The 16,249-nt window shown below is 35.2% G+C and overlaps 1 protein-coding gene across 1 annotated transcript in view; it reads left to right on the top strand.

The window, feature by feature from the left end:
* aff2 (AF4/FMR2 family, member 2) overlaps nucleotides 1–16,249 on the top strand; it is a 183,104-nt gene that overhangs the window by 93,607 nt on the left and 73,248 nt on the right. The window contains exons 5-8 of the mRNA XM_028459936.1: nucleotides 3,874–3,918; nucleotides 8,689–8,775; nucleotides 12,488–12,524; nucleotides 14,347–14,407. Of these exons, the coding sequence (XP_028315737.1) occupies nucleotides 3,874–3,918; nucleotides 8,689–8,775; nucleotides 12,488–12,524; nucleotides 14,347–14,407 (230 nt within the window). The remainder of the gene's footprint in view (nucleotides 1–3,873; nucleotides 3,919–8,688; nucleotides 8,776–12,487; nucleotides 12,525–14,346; nucleotides 14,408–16,249) is intronic.

Genomic DNA, 16,249 nt, shown 5'->3' with positions numbered 1-16,249 from the left:
TTGTTTGTTTTTGTCGCTTCAAAGAAGAAAAAAGTAAATAAATAACAGGATGCCCAAAGTTAAGAAATACTTCACATTTGAAACAAAACAACAACTTTTCAGATTAGCTATAATGTTCATCGTAATTTGATCCCAGCATTGGAAAACTTTGTTTTCATGTGGGAGACGTCTGACGGAGAAACCACAATAACTTCAAACCTCTGAAGTTTGGCTTTTAAGAAAAATGATATTCTGAATAATCCCGATCTTAATTATTCTCCTCTAAAAATGCAGCGTGTCAGATTGATATTTTGACAGCCTGGGGGGGAAAAGTCTACAGGATTTGTGTTGGTGGAAAGTAGCCTTGGGCTTTTGTTGAGAAGAACACATCTTTATCCTCCCACTCTGGTTTCCTGTTGACTCACTGTCTAATTGGTATGCAGATGTAGAGTTACATGCTCCTGTGGGGACGCAAGCGCGTGTCTGGAAACATACAAATTAAACATTTTAAACGGAGCTTCCCTCGTATCACACTAAGTATTGTGTGGAACTCCTTTTGTTGCATTCAGAGCTGGAGACGATGTTAAAACTGTGGTCCATGTCCCTGCACTAGATGTGATTTTCAGTTTGTGATGAGACTAAAGTGAATGACTTTATTTTCACTTGCTTTTTTGGAAGCTATGCTTTGGCATTGGTTTTTGTGTCTTTTTAGCAAACAGAGTAGTTTCCATCTTTCAGCAGCAGAAGGACAGTTATGGACTTTGGCTGAACTACGAAGCAAAGCTTTAAAACGAGCTTGATTTGTGTGTGTGTGTGGATGTATTTGTGTGCATGTATGTGGGTGGGTGTGTGGATGTATTTGTGTGCATGTATGTGGGTGGGTGTGTATGTGTTGCTCAGCATTCACACACCAACTATTACTTGTTATGGTTGTCTGCATCGTAAGCCAGACATCAACTGCTATGTTGCTTTATTCATCAGTATAATCTCCTTCTGTTCACAGAGGACGACTTTATTGACAGCGGTGCATGTTAACACAGATTAGCAGTGTGCAGCCAGTGATCTGGGTAATTTACTGCAGTTTTATATGTGTGAGCTTCCCACAGCCTCTCTCCAGCTCCACTTAAATGAAACTTCAGACAGAGGTATGAAATGTAGAGGATAAAAATGATATATTACTATAGCCCTGCACAATTGCATATTTTATGTCCTTTTGTGTGTTTATTTGTTCATTGGCTCCCCATCAGCTTCCACCGTGGCGGTTGCTAATCTTCCAGGGGTCCCTAAAAAAAAAAAAAAATCAAGATTCTAGTTCATTTAAGAACAGAAAAAATTAAAGACAGTTAAAAATAGACAGACGCATTACATCAAAAGGTACATCAAGACACATTTTCATTACGCCAACAAATACATTTAAAAATACATGATATAAAATATGATTTTAAAGCGTTTTTAAATATGTGTAAGGTTGACTTGTCTTTCAGGTCTCTAGGCAATTGTCCCATAAGTCAAAAGCTCTAAAAAAAAAAAAAAAAAAAAAAAAGACAGACATTTGTAAATATTTGGTGTTAGGACGATTGGTGACTAAGTTGGAGTTTGAAGCAAGTCGAGGATTGAACAAGTGGATATGATGGGACTATTGTCCTCCTTTGTAAATTAAGAATTACATTTTTAAATCAACTCAACTTACACTGCAGTGTGGCTTTCTCAATGCTTAGCGATACACGATGTTGCATTATTGTCCAATATCCGAAATGCTGATATTTTACAACTTTTTAGGCCGTGGACTAATATTAATATTTTTGTAATTGTCGAGATTATTTCGTTTCCGTAGTGTAATTAACTTCCTACACACTTTTTTTTATCATGTTGGTACGCTGGCAAATGCAGACATAAGATGAAGCTGTAAATAGTGTAACATCAGTAATTATTCCTTGTGCATAATAAGAAAAATGGTAACACTTTAGTTTAGGAAACACCTATAAACCATTAATTAGTTGCTTATTAGCATTAGTAACATATTGACTCTTAATTAGTCATTCTTAAGTACTGCTTAAAACTAGGGTAGGCGATTTTCTCCAGATACACTTTTTAAGTTTTTGGTTGAAATTGTCTTTATGTCCTGATAGAAATTAAGATCTTATGAACTCTGAAAAAGGAACGAAGAAAATCCATCATCTGTAGCAGCTGTAAACCTGTAATAAAAACCAACCGTTTTTTTTAGCCAATCACGTCTCCCTGCTTGTTCTCGATCCCTCACAAGCTCACACTCAAGGCGTGTCACCGCTGACAGAGTTAAAACATAGTTTTTGGTCACGTTTTTTAACATATATTATGGTAAAGTTTATTGTTTACTTACTGCTGAATGAGACAACAATGTTTCTACACAATACAAGTTGTGATCTGAGGCTTCTGCAGCAGGTGTGCACATGGATGTGAGTGAGACGGGGCACAGAGGGGAGGGGCGAGGGGGGTAAAGGCGGAGTCATCAGGGAGACTACATTCAAAATCATGCTCGCTTTTGAAAATCACCTACCTTACCTGTAATGCCTTAGTCTACATGGTGTTATTATATGACCAGTAAGCCATTAACTAAGAGTTTTCCCTCAATGACCTCAGAATTATTACTTATTAGTTGTAAGTAAGGAAGTTGTTGTGTATGAATTACGATCTCAACATGCCAGGGTTAAAGTTAGGGTTAGGGTTAACGTTAACCCTAACCCTGTTTGGACTGTGAGACTGCCATTAAGTGTATAATAAGGCATTGATAAGAATAAAGCATTAATAAGGCATGTATAATTACTTAATGATGACTAATATATTACTAATGCAAATTACTAATGTTCCCTAAACTAAAGTATTACCAGAAAAATACTTCAACTTACATTCTGTAAAACATGTCATATTTATTCTCGACAATTGTCTTTAAACCAAACAATAAGGTTACTAGCCTGAAAGTATCAGTCGCTCAAATATATGAAAAGTAAACAAGACTCTGGCAGTAAAAAAAACAAACCAACAACAACAAAATACGTGCAGTTTAGCATGGCCGCAGTAATCATAGGGTTTCAAATGGTAGTATATAGAAGTTTATAACAACGTTTGATGTTATAATGAAGACCTGTTATTTATGAGACTGTGCATTTAGGAGTTTCCTCTTAAGGGAAAAGCAAACTTACGAATCTGTGTTGAAAGTTTACTTAAACTTAGAATTTCTAAACAGAGCAATTTTCACAGAAGCATAGATGACAGTCGAATCAATGGAACAGGAGTGTTATGGTTCCAGTGATGCGCAGAGCTGTGGGCAAATGTTTTTTTTTTTTTTTTTGTGTGTGTGTGTGAGACCAACTGATGGCTGCAGTAAAGTGCTCGTGTCGTATAATCTACTTCTGTTAATGCATCAATGCCAGAAAATCATTACACTTTGTTATCCAAACTGCCAGCCAACGCTTTCATGAGTGATGTGGACTAAAAGAGATGATGAGAGCACAAATCAAATATCAAAGTTTGCCTTCACAAAATCCATTCACACTCATTAAAAGTTTATACATCTACTATCATCATTTCAGTTTATCAAATGCACATTCATTTTTAGATTTCAACTGTTACTTTATTTGTCCCCCCACCCCCCAATATCCAATGATGATATAACAGGGTCAAGGATTTACACACTTGAACACATGTACTTTTGTTTGCTGGGTTGCACAAGGTTACATTCTAAGTGTACAAATGATGACACACTTCTCTCCTCTTTTCGACATAAACACATGGTCATCTTTGAATTGGTAAATCTGCTGCAGATGTTGCAATAAAACCAATGTTTTTAGTCAGCAGTAAATGCTTTTACACAACGTTCTAAAGTCTGTGTCTCTGTTTGACCTCTGTTTCCTCCAGGTTAGCCTGCCCAACGACTCCAGCTGTGTGGAAGAAATACTGCGGGTATGTAGCACACACACACACACACACACATGCACCCAGAGGTTTAGTTACACTGATTATCAGCTGTTTTCTGTTTGCTCACATAAACCCCAGTTTTCCTACCGAGAGACTGAAAAAAGAAAAGGGGTAAAATAGGGAAAATATTTTCTGGCTCTGGTCACTGATTACACATTTCTGTGTTTCTGTTCGTGAGGTAATCTTTTCCACTTCTACTCATCTTTTTCTATCCACATGTCACAGATTCTTCCATAACTTGCTCTCTTGCCTCTGCTGCTGTTCTCTTTTGTTGCCGTGCTGCTCCAGAGCGATGTCGATACAGACGGGTTTTCCCACTAATCATTCTCACAACTTGGAGGATTCGGCGCTATGAAGAATGTCTCTGTCCTGTTTGCTCTTTGCCTTCTGTCTCCTTTTGTTGCCTCACACACACACTGTATTCCTTCTTCCTCTCTTCATTCCTGTCTGCCCTGTGTCATTCACCTCCCCTTTTTCCCTTTCCACAAATCAATATGCTGGTCAACGGCCTGTATGACAGAGAGTCTGCTGCAAGCGGCAATGAAAAGCCTTTGTCAATAGTATCGGTGCGCCATTGAATTCAGTGTGTGGTTGGTGTTTGGCTGTGTCAAGTATACGATCAAAGAGTTGAAAATGTGAGGCGAGGTGAATCAGTGCAGAGACGTGCTGTTGTTATTTAGCTATCAGTGATGGAGCAGCTTCATGTCACTCACTGGAAAAAAAGGTTTAAACTGCACTGCATTGTCACTACTGCTCAACTGCAAGAGTCAGCGCTGATAGAGAATCAGTTGTAAACACATTGTAGTTTCGTGTAAACAATATGCACGTGATGCATCACACCTGTGCGAAAGTGAGCATTAAAGGTGCAGTCCGCAACTCTCAGATCCCTCTCTCCCCCTCCCTCCCCGCTGCTCTCTTGCCCTGCCTCCAAACTTTCCAAAGTCCCTCCCTCAGAGGAGCTAACAAGCTAACGCTAGTCCGACAGCAACATCACAGTAATATAACATGCTCTGTTAAAAGCATATTACTGCAGCACTTCTCTCTCTCAATGTGCACTCACCTCAGCAGCAGCAGCAACAACACGTGTCACTTACAGCAGCCCAGACGGAGGCTGCTGCATGCATATGAACACATGCACCACAGAGTTCTAGTGTAACAACTGCAAATCAAACATAATGTAAATCAAGCAGCAGTAATTACCTTTCAAGCAGAAAAGTCACCAATTCCATCTTCTACTCCTCCAGACCATACACTGTAAAAAAGCTCTAGCTCCGGGAAAGGGGCGGGGACTGTGAGCAACAGCTGTCAGACAGTCCATTAAACACAATCCTGGCACTGATTGGTTCTTTTTGCTCGGTCGCGGTGTATTCTGGCAATCTGCCAAAGGCTGCAGGAGCAGCAGGGGGGGCTCAATGAGTGTTTTTTTCACACAGACTACTAGTTTCATGTAAAGCTGTCCTTACATAGTGAGAGCTTTAGCAAATATGACAAAAAGTCACTTTTATAAGAGTTGCAGACTGCACCTTTAATGAGACCTATAATTTAGCATCATTGCCTTTTCAATAATGTTGTATCTCCCACCATTCAGGTCGTGTTTATTCCTGAAATGGCCCTAAATCAAACTTTTAATATTGGAGTTTGGGGTTGCCAGCACACACTTGTAAAAAGATTATTAATCTCATTGTGGTTCTCCTGACTAAATAAAGGCTAATTAAATTAAATGAATGAAATCCACTTACAAAAATCGAAAAAGAAAAATATAATTGGAATCAACAACAGCAAGCACTTCAGTGGGAAACGATAACGAGCTCTCTAAATGCAGTATTGTTTATTATCTTAAAGCTGCTAGGGACGATAACTAATATTAATAAAGACGATGTTTTGATGTAGGTATTTTGTCCGAAACAGGGAGACTTTACTTAAAAAGGTTGAAATTGCCTCTTGCAGGTATGTAATTTACTCCATAATAACCATTTATTTATTGGAAAATGGTCTTTTGACTGGAACTTTGGAAAAGTGTTGCACATTAAATATTGCAAAGAGTGCGTCGCAGTGGAAAGTTTTTTTAAGAAGTGCTATTACTGCATTCCAACTGTGATTTCTTGTATTTCTATACCAGACAAGGGCAGTGATTTGGTTTGTCATTTTTGTTATGATTTGTTTGTCATTTCCCTCGTGATATGCCGTCGCTCTGATTTCAGTCGTACTGTATGCTGTTACCGTGTAATCCAAAATATCAACACCCACCATTGATTTGTCAACAACTTTCAATCCGTGGAAACACCTTATAAATGTCACTTTGGTATAGTGTTTTTAGGGCCAACAGGATGAGCTTTTGGATGAAATACAGGCATACAGTAATTTTTAAAATGTCCCCAGCAGTTTTAAGGTAGTTGTAACTACCAGATCCTACCATGCTAAATGTTCACAATCCCAGAGTAGCTGTACTACGAAGCAGGTTATCAACACGTTAACTTAGGCCAGGTGATTCCAACCTGGATGTGTGCGGGCTCACATAAAACAGGTGGAGTTTATAGCGTTTGACCAATTGCAAACACGGAGAAACCATGCAGAGCACCAACGCTATGTACTATGAAAGAACAAACAATTATTCTTAAAAACAGAGAGAGAGCTTTTATTTATTCTGCTTGTTGCATGAGTAGGACTAATCTTTATAGTAAATTGTAAAATATGTAACGAAAAGTAGGAAAATGATGAAGGATGAATTGGTAGATAAACCCACCTGAATTAACTTCTATGTATTATTTTATATAATCTTTACAACCCCACGGCTCAGAAAAGCAGCAAGCAGGGTGAGGAGAGAGAGAGAGAAGGATGAGGAGGAACTCTTTACAAGCATAATTAAGCTGGCAGTAATATTTACAGTCTTTTTTTTTTTTTCTGCATCGGCACCTGTTGCCTAGCAACACACCATATGTCATCAGGCCAAGTGGATTACCGTCACTGAGAGGGAAAACACATACATGCAGCCGTGGTCCAGTGGTGTTGAGCTGTTTTATGCACACACCCTCCCACATGCACACACTCCCATAAACACACAAGCATGCGTCACTGGATAGGGATGACTCATCTATTGTGGAGGGAGCAAAGTGATAAGTGCAAGTTTGAGGCATACAATATGACCTAATGACCTGCTGGCAGTGCTGTCATGTACTGTACATGGATGCGTAGCTTTAGCATTAGCTTTAGTCAGTATGTCTGTGTGATAGAGAGAACAATGAAAGAAACTGATAATGAGCTTAATATACATGATATTTACCTTTGATATCATTAATCCACTCTTTGCTTTTTCTTCAAATTGCTAATCTAAAGTTGGAGATAATTGTTTATTGGCCTTTGATTTATCTGCCAAAGGAGGTCATATTTTCACTACTGTTTAATTGTTGGTTGTCAGTTAGCAGGAAGATGTGAAGTACGGATTTTACCCAAAGATAGACGTAGCCCCATGGAAGATTCCATTGCAGCGTTTCTCAAATGGTGGTACGCAGTTGCACTACAGGGGCTGAGAGAGAGAGAGATAGAGATAAATAAAATGTTAGTCTTGGTCCCACCCCAGGCGTTAGATGACTGCAAATGATGCAAACAACAGAAATAAATCTATTCAGGAGCCACTAAATCATAGTTTTTCAACCTTGGGGTCACCTGGAGCTTAAATGGGGTTACCTGAAATGTAAATTCAATGGAATTTTTTAATTATTATTCTTTCAAAAAAAACAAAAAAATCAATGCACAATCTTAAACAATTGTATTTCTATACTTTCACTTTGTGAAATATAAATCTAGTTAAACTAAATTGCAGTAAAAAAAATTAAAAAAAAATATCTGAGCTGTAACATGATCAAAATCTAATTCTAGAATAAAAATCTCTTTGGGGTCGCCAGAAATTCTTGATATCAAAATGGGGTCACAATCCAAAACAACTACATAATGTTTCCTTCACTTATTTACAAAATGAGATTCTTTAAAATGAGTGTTATCATTCATTCATTCCATCATTATGATCTATAGTTGTTTTTAAATAGTTTTCTAAGCAAAATGTTGTAGTCGGACAAAGGGGGTACTTGGATTCAGAAATAAGAGAAAGAGGGTACTTCAGACAAAACCGTTTAAGAACCACTGTTGTAGGAGATCTACATCAATATACTGATTCTGGGTCAGTTTAAAATATTAAAAAAACGCATCATTTCAAAAATGCACATCTTGGTTTGTAATTGATCGATTACAGTCAATTAATCATTTATGAATGGTTGGTTCTGAGATCATCCTACTAAGTTTAAAAAAAAAACAAAAAAAACAGCACTTTATCATAGCCACTCAGGGATTATTTTTTCACTCCACACTTAGTGGTGGTAAGCTAGTATTGTAGCCACAGCTGCCCTGGGGCAGACTGACAGAAGCGAGGCTGCCATGGTGAATCATCAGCCCCACTGACCACCACAAACACTCACTCACACACTACATTCATACTAGACAATGTGGGTGAAGTGTCTTGCTCAAGGGCACAATGACAGATACCACTGGAGCGACTGTCCCCCACTTATCGAAATCGGATCCGGATCGCACCTTTCATCACAATTTTTCATAAAAAAAAAAAAAATGGGGGTGCCCAAAATGAAGGATCATGGTGTCATGTTCTCTGATCCAGATAAAGAGAAGATCTGGTGCTTGGCTCAGGTTGACGCTCTCTGAGTGCTTTTTGTTTTATTATATTTTTAAATGTGTTTGTGTGTTCAGGAGATGACCCACTCTTGGCCTCCTCCTCTCACTGCCATACACACTCCAGGAAAAGCTGAACAGACCAAGTTTCCTATCCCAAATAAGGTGAGTACACAATGCATTTAGTCTCCAACTAAAAGCTCACGTTGTGCTTCTACAAACACGAAAGCAGCATAATTACACTAAATCACACTGTGGAATAAAACTTGATTGAATGCCATCATTTTCTGGTGTTCCTTTATTCGTGTATGAGTCAGTGAGTTGTGGAAGAACTCCAGCTTACATTTTGCCACAATAAAACTGAGAGCAGTCATTAAGGGAAAGTATGCTCATTAGATGAATTCAGAATTGTGACAGCTCTGTTTTTTTTGATTTGTGTCACCTCATTCACCTTTCTACTGACACTGCACTGTAACATGTAATTATTCACAGTGAATGTGTGGGTATTACTGGGAATGTGACAGTTTTATAATCTAATGAGCTGTTTGGGCTCTTTATGAATGACTGAACTCTTCTACAAACTTAGCGTGGCAGTAGAGTTTGTTGGTTTCTTCCCCCAGTTTAATGCACTCCCTTCAGTCTGTTTGGCAGCAATGACACCAATTTTTTATTTTATTTTTTTAAATTCCTGATTATGCATTAGTACATTAGAAAACAAATGTTTTAAACATTAGCAGGACTTAAAGTTCCACAGGTCTAATGCACAAAAGATACGTACGCCCCAAAATGATCATTGATATATCGACTACATTGATGCTTTAAATTCTAAGGCTTTATTAACAAAATAATACAATAATAGATAGTACAAGTTGATTTTCTGTGTGGGGCAATAAATAGAGTAGGGTGGGTTCCTCACGTTAAGATACACAATACACAATAACGATTCTCACTATATGACGATGCTGTGATTATCGATATATTGGTCAGAAATCAATCTACGATAATCTATGACATAACAAGAAAAAAAAAAAAGATTAAGTGAAAAAATACAATTTTTATTTTATATCTGAAAGACAATAAATTGAAAATGTGTCCTATGAACAGTGACACTATTTTAGTGCAACATTTCTGTAAATAAGTGTCAACATACCAAATTAAATGAATAAGTATCTCCAATAGTGCTTTATGTTAACAAAAAATAAGGTCTTTCTTACCAGTGACACCATTATAGTGCAATATTCCAGTAAACAATATATTGGTTCCTTCAACAAACAGTGACAACATTGCTGTGAAGACCTACCTGCACATTTTAGTGAAGAAGCAGAAAAGGTTTTGAAAAAATAAAAAAAAATTGATACTGATAGCGTGAGCATATCGATAATCGATCGTGCGAAAAAAATATCGTGATTTATCGCCGTATCGAGATGTCGTCACAAGCCTAAAAGAAAGATACGCTGCTTTTTGACCACGACAAAAACTATTTTTTAATTTGTTTTCTATCTCTTTATTAGACATTTGTTGCACCCATTATCAGGAAGTAGCAATCCCAGGAATAAGGCCGATAATCAAGCTCAAACCCCAGAATTTTTTTAAATATGTGATTAAGGTGTGATGTGAAGTTTTATGGGAACTGTGCATGAGATGGCTTGTTGTATTGACGCTCGATGAATACAGTTTAATTGCTAGCATTGTTTTTTTGCATGCCATGAATTCATCACAATACATTTATATTTGTGTATGTACTATTAGCTGATAGCATTTCTTTCACACCTGTGTAGGCCATTGTACATATTGTAGAAAGTACAACATATATCATATTTTTTTTTTTTTTACATTTAGCAAATCTATCAGTTGTAAAGATTGAGTAGTTTGCACCACAGTGTAGCAGTTAAAATTAAATAATTTAATGATTCAAATGTTTTTTCATGAGGTGGTGATGCTGCTAGAGTCAAAATGTCAGACTTATGGCCTTCAGGCGAAATCCTGCCCATTAGGATGTACAAGGTTTGCAGGGAAACATTGATTATTAAGTCAAACATTATATTATTCTGCTTCTATTTTTTTATTCATTGATTTGCACCTTTTGTTGGTTCCAATCATGATTTTTTTTTTAAAGAGAAAGTTTATTGACTGTGAATTTCACTGTTAATAAAATACCTTTTCAACAACCAATTAACCATTTTCTGTAGAGATAATAATATTATAAAATAATAATAAACTGTATATAATATAATAAGATCTTTCTTTTCTCTGCTTGGACAAAAAAAACTGTAGCCCACTAAATACGTGTCTTTGACCCACTTTTGACTCTTATTCTAACCTATGATAAAAAGAAAAACATAAGTAATTATATGTTGTAAAGTTGTTGACATGTGTGTATTATATTTGGAAGAGAGAAGGTGTGAATTTCTACATCAGGTGTTTCCTCTAAAGGTTTGGACTTTAACTTAAAATGTAAGGTTTCTGAACTGTTTCAGCACCCATGTTGATTTACTGATAGCATTAACTGGATTATTACACCATCCTGTTACTGTTTTTAATAAGCTGACGATGACCAATGTGAAATAATAGACTATAGACAATTTATTTTTTCTCTAAATTATATTTGAATTTTATTTTGGCAGTCTTAACAAATTAAAAAAGTACAGCACAAAGCTTGTACACACCTACTAAATCACAACAAAACAAAGTTCTCTACATAATATCACACACACACACAAAATGTAACTTATATTACTATTTTCACAATATACATTCAATATATATTCTGCATAAGTTGTATATATACAGTTTATATATTCACATCAAACATATATACATACGTACACACGTATATACACACATACACATGAATGTATATGACATGTACATAATATTAATATTATACTATTTCATATTTACGAAAACAAATTTCATCAATCAAATTTAGAGTGGCAATATATAAAAGAACAAAAACCTTTTATTATGTATTAATATATTTTATACCATCATATACATTATATATTATTGCTGTCCAAGGTAGAATTGTTGCTCTTCTTTCTTATACTTACTTATGATATATGATTTAAAAAGCTTTTTAAACTGGTTTATGTTGGCGCTTTGTTTTATTTCATTCATATTTATTTCTTTGATGATGGAAAAAAAAAAAACATACTGTAGCTCTCGTGAGAAAGATGTAATAGAAGTCTGACTCCTCAAAGTCAGCCTTTAAGCTTTAATTTCTCCTTTCCTGCTGTTGCTCACTCTAAAAACCTTTTTTTTCCCACTTGTATGACATGCAACAAAGGAAGCTGTACTATGGGATGAGGGAGTATAGAATACGTGGGTGCGTTAAATGACGAGGGACAGAAAAATCCAGCTCGACAAAGAAAACTGTTTCACAAATGGAGAAAAACCCATTCTTTAATCAGAGACCTCCGCAAAAAGACAGTGAAATATTACTCACAATTTCTGACACATTAAAGTCGAGCACAACAAAAACTGTGACTCAGGAATTTAAAGGTGTTGGAGAGAATACAGTTTAAGGACGCCTTGTATGTAAAAAAAAAGGTCAAAAATAGTCATTATTAGCAGTAAAAATATTATATGCAGCTCTCATGTTTGAAATGTTGATATTGCGATTAAAGCAGCAGGTGATGGTTTATTCACTGTGTGCTTTCATAAGCAATGTTTCATATGGAAAAACACTGCAGTTCAAAGATTAACAGCAAAGTAAACACGTGAGGTGATGAATTGTGACATTCCAAACTCATTTTCCCTTAAATTTCTAAATCCTGTGTAACGGCATCCTCGTGCTGCCATGAAATCAATAATAATTATAATAATAACAATCATATGTTGATTTATTCATTCCGCCTCTCTCTCCTTCTCCCTCCAGGATCCACAGCATGTGACCTCAGGCTACAACACGCAGAGTAAGATTCCCAACATTAACACTCACACATCACATGACGTATACACACAATCACCACCAGAGGCCAAAAACACAACACCGCCCTGCAGAAATGTGAGAGAGCTGCTGATATTCAGATCAATTCAAAGCCACGTAATGACTGAATCTGAAAACCTCGAGTTCACATCATCCAAACATGAAGTCAAACCTGATCATTCAGTGAGCAGAGAACCAACGTCCCATCTGGTATTTAAAGGTGGACGCATGAGACACTCTTATTTAATATGGATGTTTTTCTTACCTCAGGGTGCGATCATATGCTTATAATAAATAACTCTGCATACGATTATTCCAGTGATAAATAGTGTAATCCATATAAATTTAGATCATGTCTAAATATGTTCTGAGTTTAAAGTGCAATCAAGGCCTGGACTGTTACCAAAGTCTGATATTTATATCACTTGGCATAAAAAAAAAAAAAAAAAAGGACAGCTAGCTTTGTCATTAACATGTGTCAAGAACATTTAAGCAAGTTTGTAAAGTAACTTTTTCTGCCAATGTGAAAAGTGAAAGTACACTGTTGAAGTCATTATTGACCACATTGATCAATTTGGTTTGGTTTATTCAGCTGTTATGATTTGGTTGCATAAGCTTGAAACATTTTAGTCTTGTATACAAAGTTTATACAATGACACCTTTGTTTTCTTTGTTTTTTTTCTTTAATTCAATCCATTCAACTTTTATGACTTGTCTTTTAAACTGTTAATTTTAGCTACAATATTTCCTAAAATAAAATATTAATAATAATAATAATAATAATAATAATAATAATAATAATAATAATAATAATAATAATAATAATAATAATAATAATAATAATAATAATTAAACATGGCTTTTGTTTTCTAATACTTGTGGATGTTAATGCAAATGTAGTAAAATCTTAGCAAGTGTTTAAAAAAAAAAAAAAAAAAATAGTTTAGTGAATTTGTTTTTTTAAACAGTTAGATTTAGCTACAATTTCCATATTTCCGAAAAAAAAAAATAATAATAATAATTATAATATTTCTATGACTTGTTTTCCACTTGCAGATGTCGATCCAAATAAAGTAAAATCTTAGCAAGTGTTTTGAAAAAAACCAAATATTATAGTGAATTATTTTATTTATCTGTTAATTTTAGCTACAATTTCCATATTTCCTCAAGTATAATAATAATACTGACTAAATATGGCTTTTATTTTCCAATACTTGCAGATGTCGAGGCAAATACAGTAAAATCTTAGCAAAAGTGTTTAAAAAAACAACCACAAATAGTATAGTGAATTTGTAGCTAAAATTAACAATTCAAAAAATAAATTTCCATATTTTCTAAAATATAGTAATAATAATGGTAATAACTAAATTTGGCTTTTGTTTTCCAATACTTGTGGATGTCGATGCAAATGAAGTCAAATCTTAGCAAAAGTGTTTAAAAACAATACAAAAAAACATTCCCACGATATTAAATTCTTTTCATAACCAAGACAGTTTTTTGTGACAAACAAAAGCAGAGGTGGAAAACATTTCTCAGATTGTGATTAGAAAGTACTCCTGCTTGAATTTCACATCAAACCTTTGTGCACTTCTTACGCATGAAGAGATATAAATTTTCAGATAGAAAATGTAGTTCCTAAAGCTAAGGAAACACACATTGTATGAAAAGGTTTCCTGTGACAATGCTGCACATCTAGAGTGATGCAGGTTTGGCTTCTTGTCAAATTGTAATCTACACACACACACACACACACACAAACCACAGCACAAACAATAGTGTTACAGTGATAATCTTCTCTTTTGTTGCAGAGCGATGCACTGTATCAGCTAACAAGCCCGCTGCTAAACCAGCAACTGCACCACAGAAGTCGTGAGTAACACACACACACACGCACACACAAAACCACACAAGCGCGCTGGGAATTTTTGACCCACTGCTGCTGCATTTGCCTCAAGGTAAATTTAAACTTGACTCTTGGATGAAATTTACTGGTGGAAGGAGGAAAAAGAAGATTGTGTGGATCAGAGCGAGAAAGTGCAGCGACATTAATTTAACGTGAGCCAGGAGCATATTGCAACAGCTCTGACTGCAGCCCATTTCCCCATCACTCAAAACACACACTGAAAATGCAGAAAGCTTTACTTTAACCTGTCATTGATTCCTTCTATTTCTGACTCACACATATACTGTAACTCTTTAGTTTTTCCACATCTTCAATCTTAGTGAAATTATCATACAAACTGCGAGAGTTATGGTGAGAATCTGAATACAATTGCAGCATTATTTGGAATTAAATATACAGTACCTCGTCAATAGCTGAATGTATCAGAGCAGGTCAAAGGTCAAATAATAAGTACAGAGAGTGTTATTCATTCTAGGATAAATGTGATTATAATAATCCTTGTTATGTTGATGCATTACAGTTACATCCCAATGCAACATGGAGATTTTGGAAACTGGAGTTAATTTTAAAATCACTTGCAAAAATGTTTGTTTGCTTTTTATATATATAGATATATAATAATAAAAAATAAATGATCAGCTAAAAGTTGCAAATTATGATTGGATCAAGGTGATTACTGTGTGGGATACTGCTATTCTTACTAATGTCTTCTTAATGTCTCAACTGATGTTAGTGGCCCTAAAGAATATTGGGGCTAATTACGAGGCACAGAGCACATCACAGTTAAATTATATGTTCTGCGCTTCCATTGGGTCAAAGAAAAAGCAATTAAAAAATGTTGTGTGAATATGTGCAAAACTAAAATCAAAGGTAGTGTATAGTGTCCAATTTCAATCAAAATGATTGTATTATAAATAAAAGTGTGATATATTCGATGGGTGCTTATAAAACAAGACCCTTAAAACCTCAAAGTTCAAGAGATCATTCATGATTTTCATTTTTATTTAGTAAAATAGAGATCAGCCCCCCTCCAAAAAACAACACAAACAAACAAAAAACATACATTTTTTTTTTTGATTTTCTTCCTATTGTGAAACATATGGAATATATTAAAGAATAATCAAAACAACTGAATGTTTTAATTAAGGCCAAAATTTAAAGATAATAATACTGTAATTACATTCAAACTTGTACAATTTTAGTGCAAGAACATACAATATACCGTATTTTTTGGACTATAAGGCGCACCGGATTATAAGGCGCACCATCAATGAATGGGTCTGACTGGGTCTATTTTCATACATAAGGCGCACCGGACAATAAAGTGCACCAGTTTGTTGTTGTTGTTATTATTATTATTATTATTGTTATTATTATTATTATTATTATTAAGACGCGTTAAGCGAAACAAAATAGTCAGATAAGTCAAACTTTATTCAACTCATTAACAATAACTCTCAACATTGTTCAGGTTTAACTAGGGATGTAACAATTCACTCAACTCCCGATACGATTCGATTCGCGATACTGGGTTCACGATACGATTCTCTCGCGATTTATTTTACAAAATGAAACTGTAGAAGAATGATGACTGAAAAATTTTCCTTTATTTTTTTGGGGAAAAAAACTGTACTGTTTTCCTTTTATTTTTCATTGTCAAAAGAATCCCTTGATAAACTATTCAAAACAATGCAATTTAACTAAAAATAAATCTTGAATGAAATAAATAAAGGAATAATACAAATGAAGAAGAAGTCTATAAATTTTAATTCTGGTTCTATAGTAAACAATACAAAACTGCATAATAG

The sequence above is a fragment of the Gouania willdenowi genome, chromosome 10 (genome assembly GCF_900634775.1).
Source record: "Gouania willdenowi chromosome 10, fGouWil2.1, whole genome shotgun sequence".
Classification (NCBI taxonomy): domain Eukaryota; kingdom Metazoa; phylum Chordata; class Actinopteri; order Blenniiformes; family Gobiesocidae; genus Gouania; species Gouania willdenowi.
Note: the sequence above shows the minus strand (reverse complement) of the source record. Positions and strands in the feature narration are given on the sequence as shown.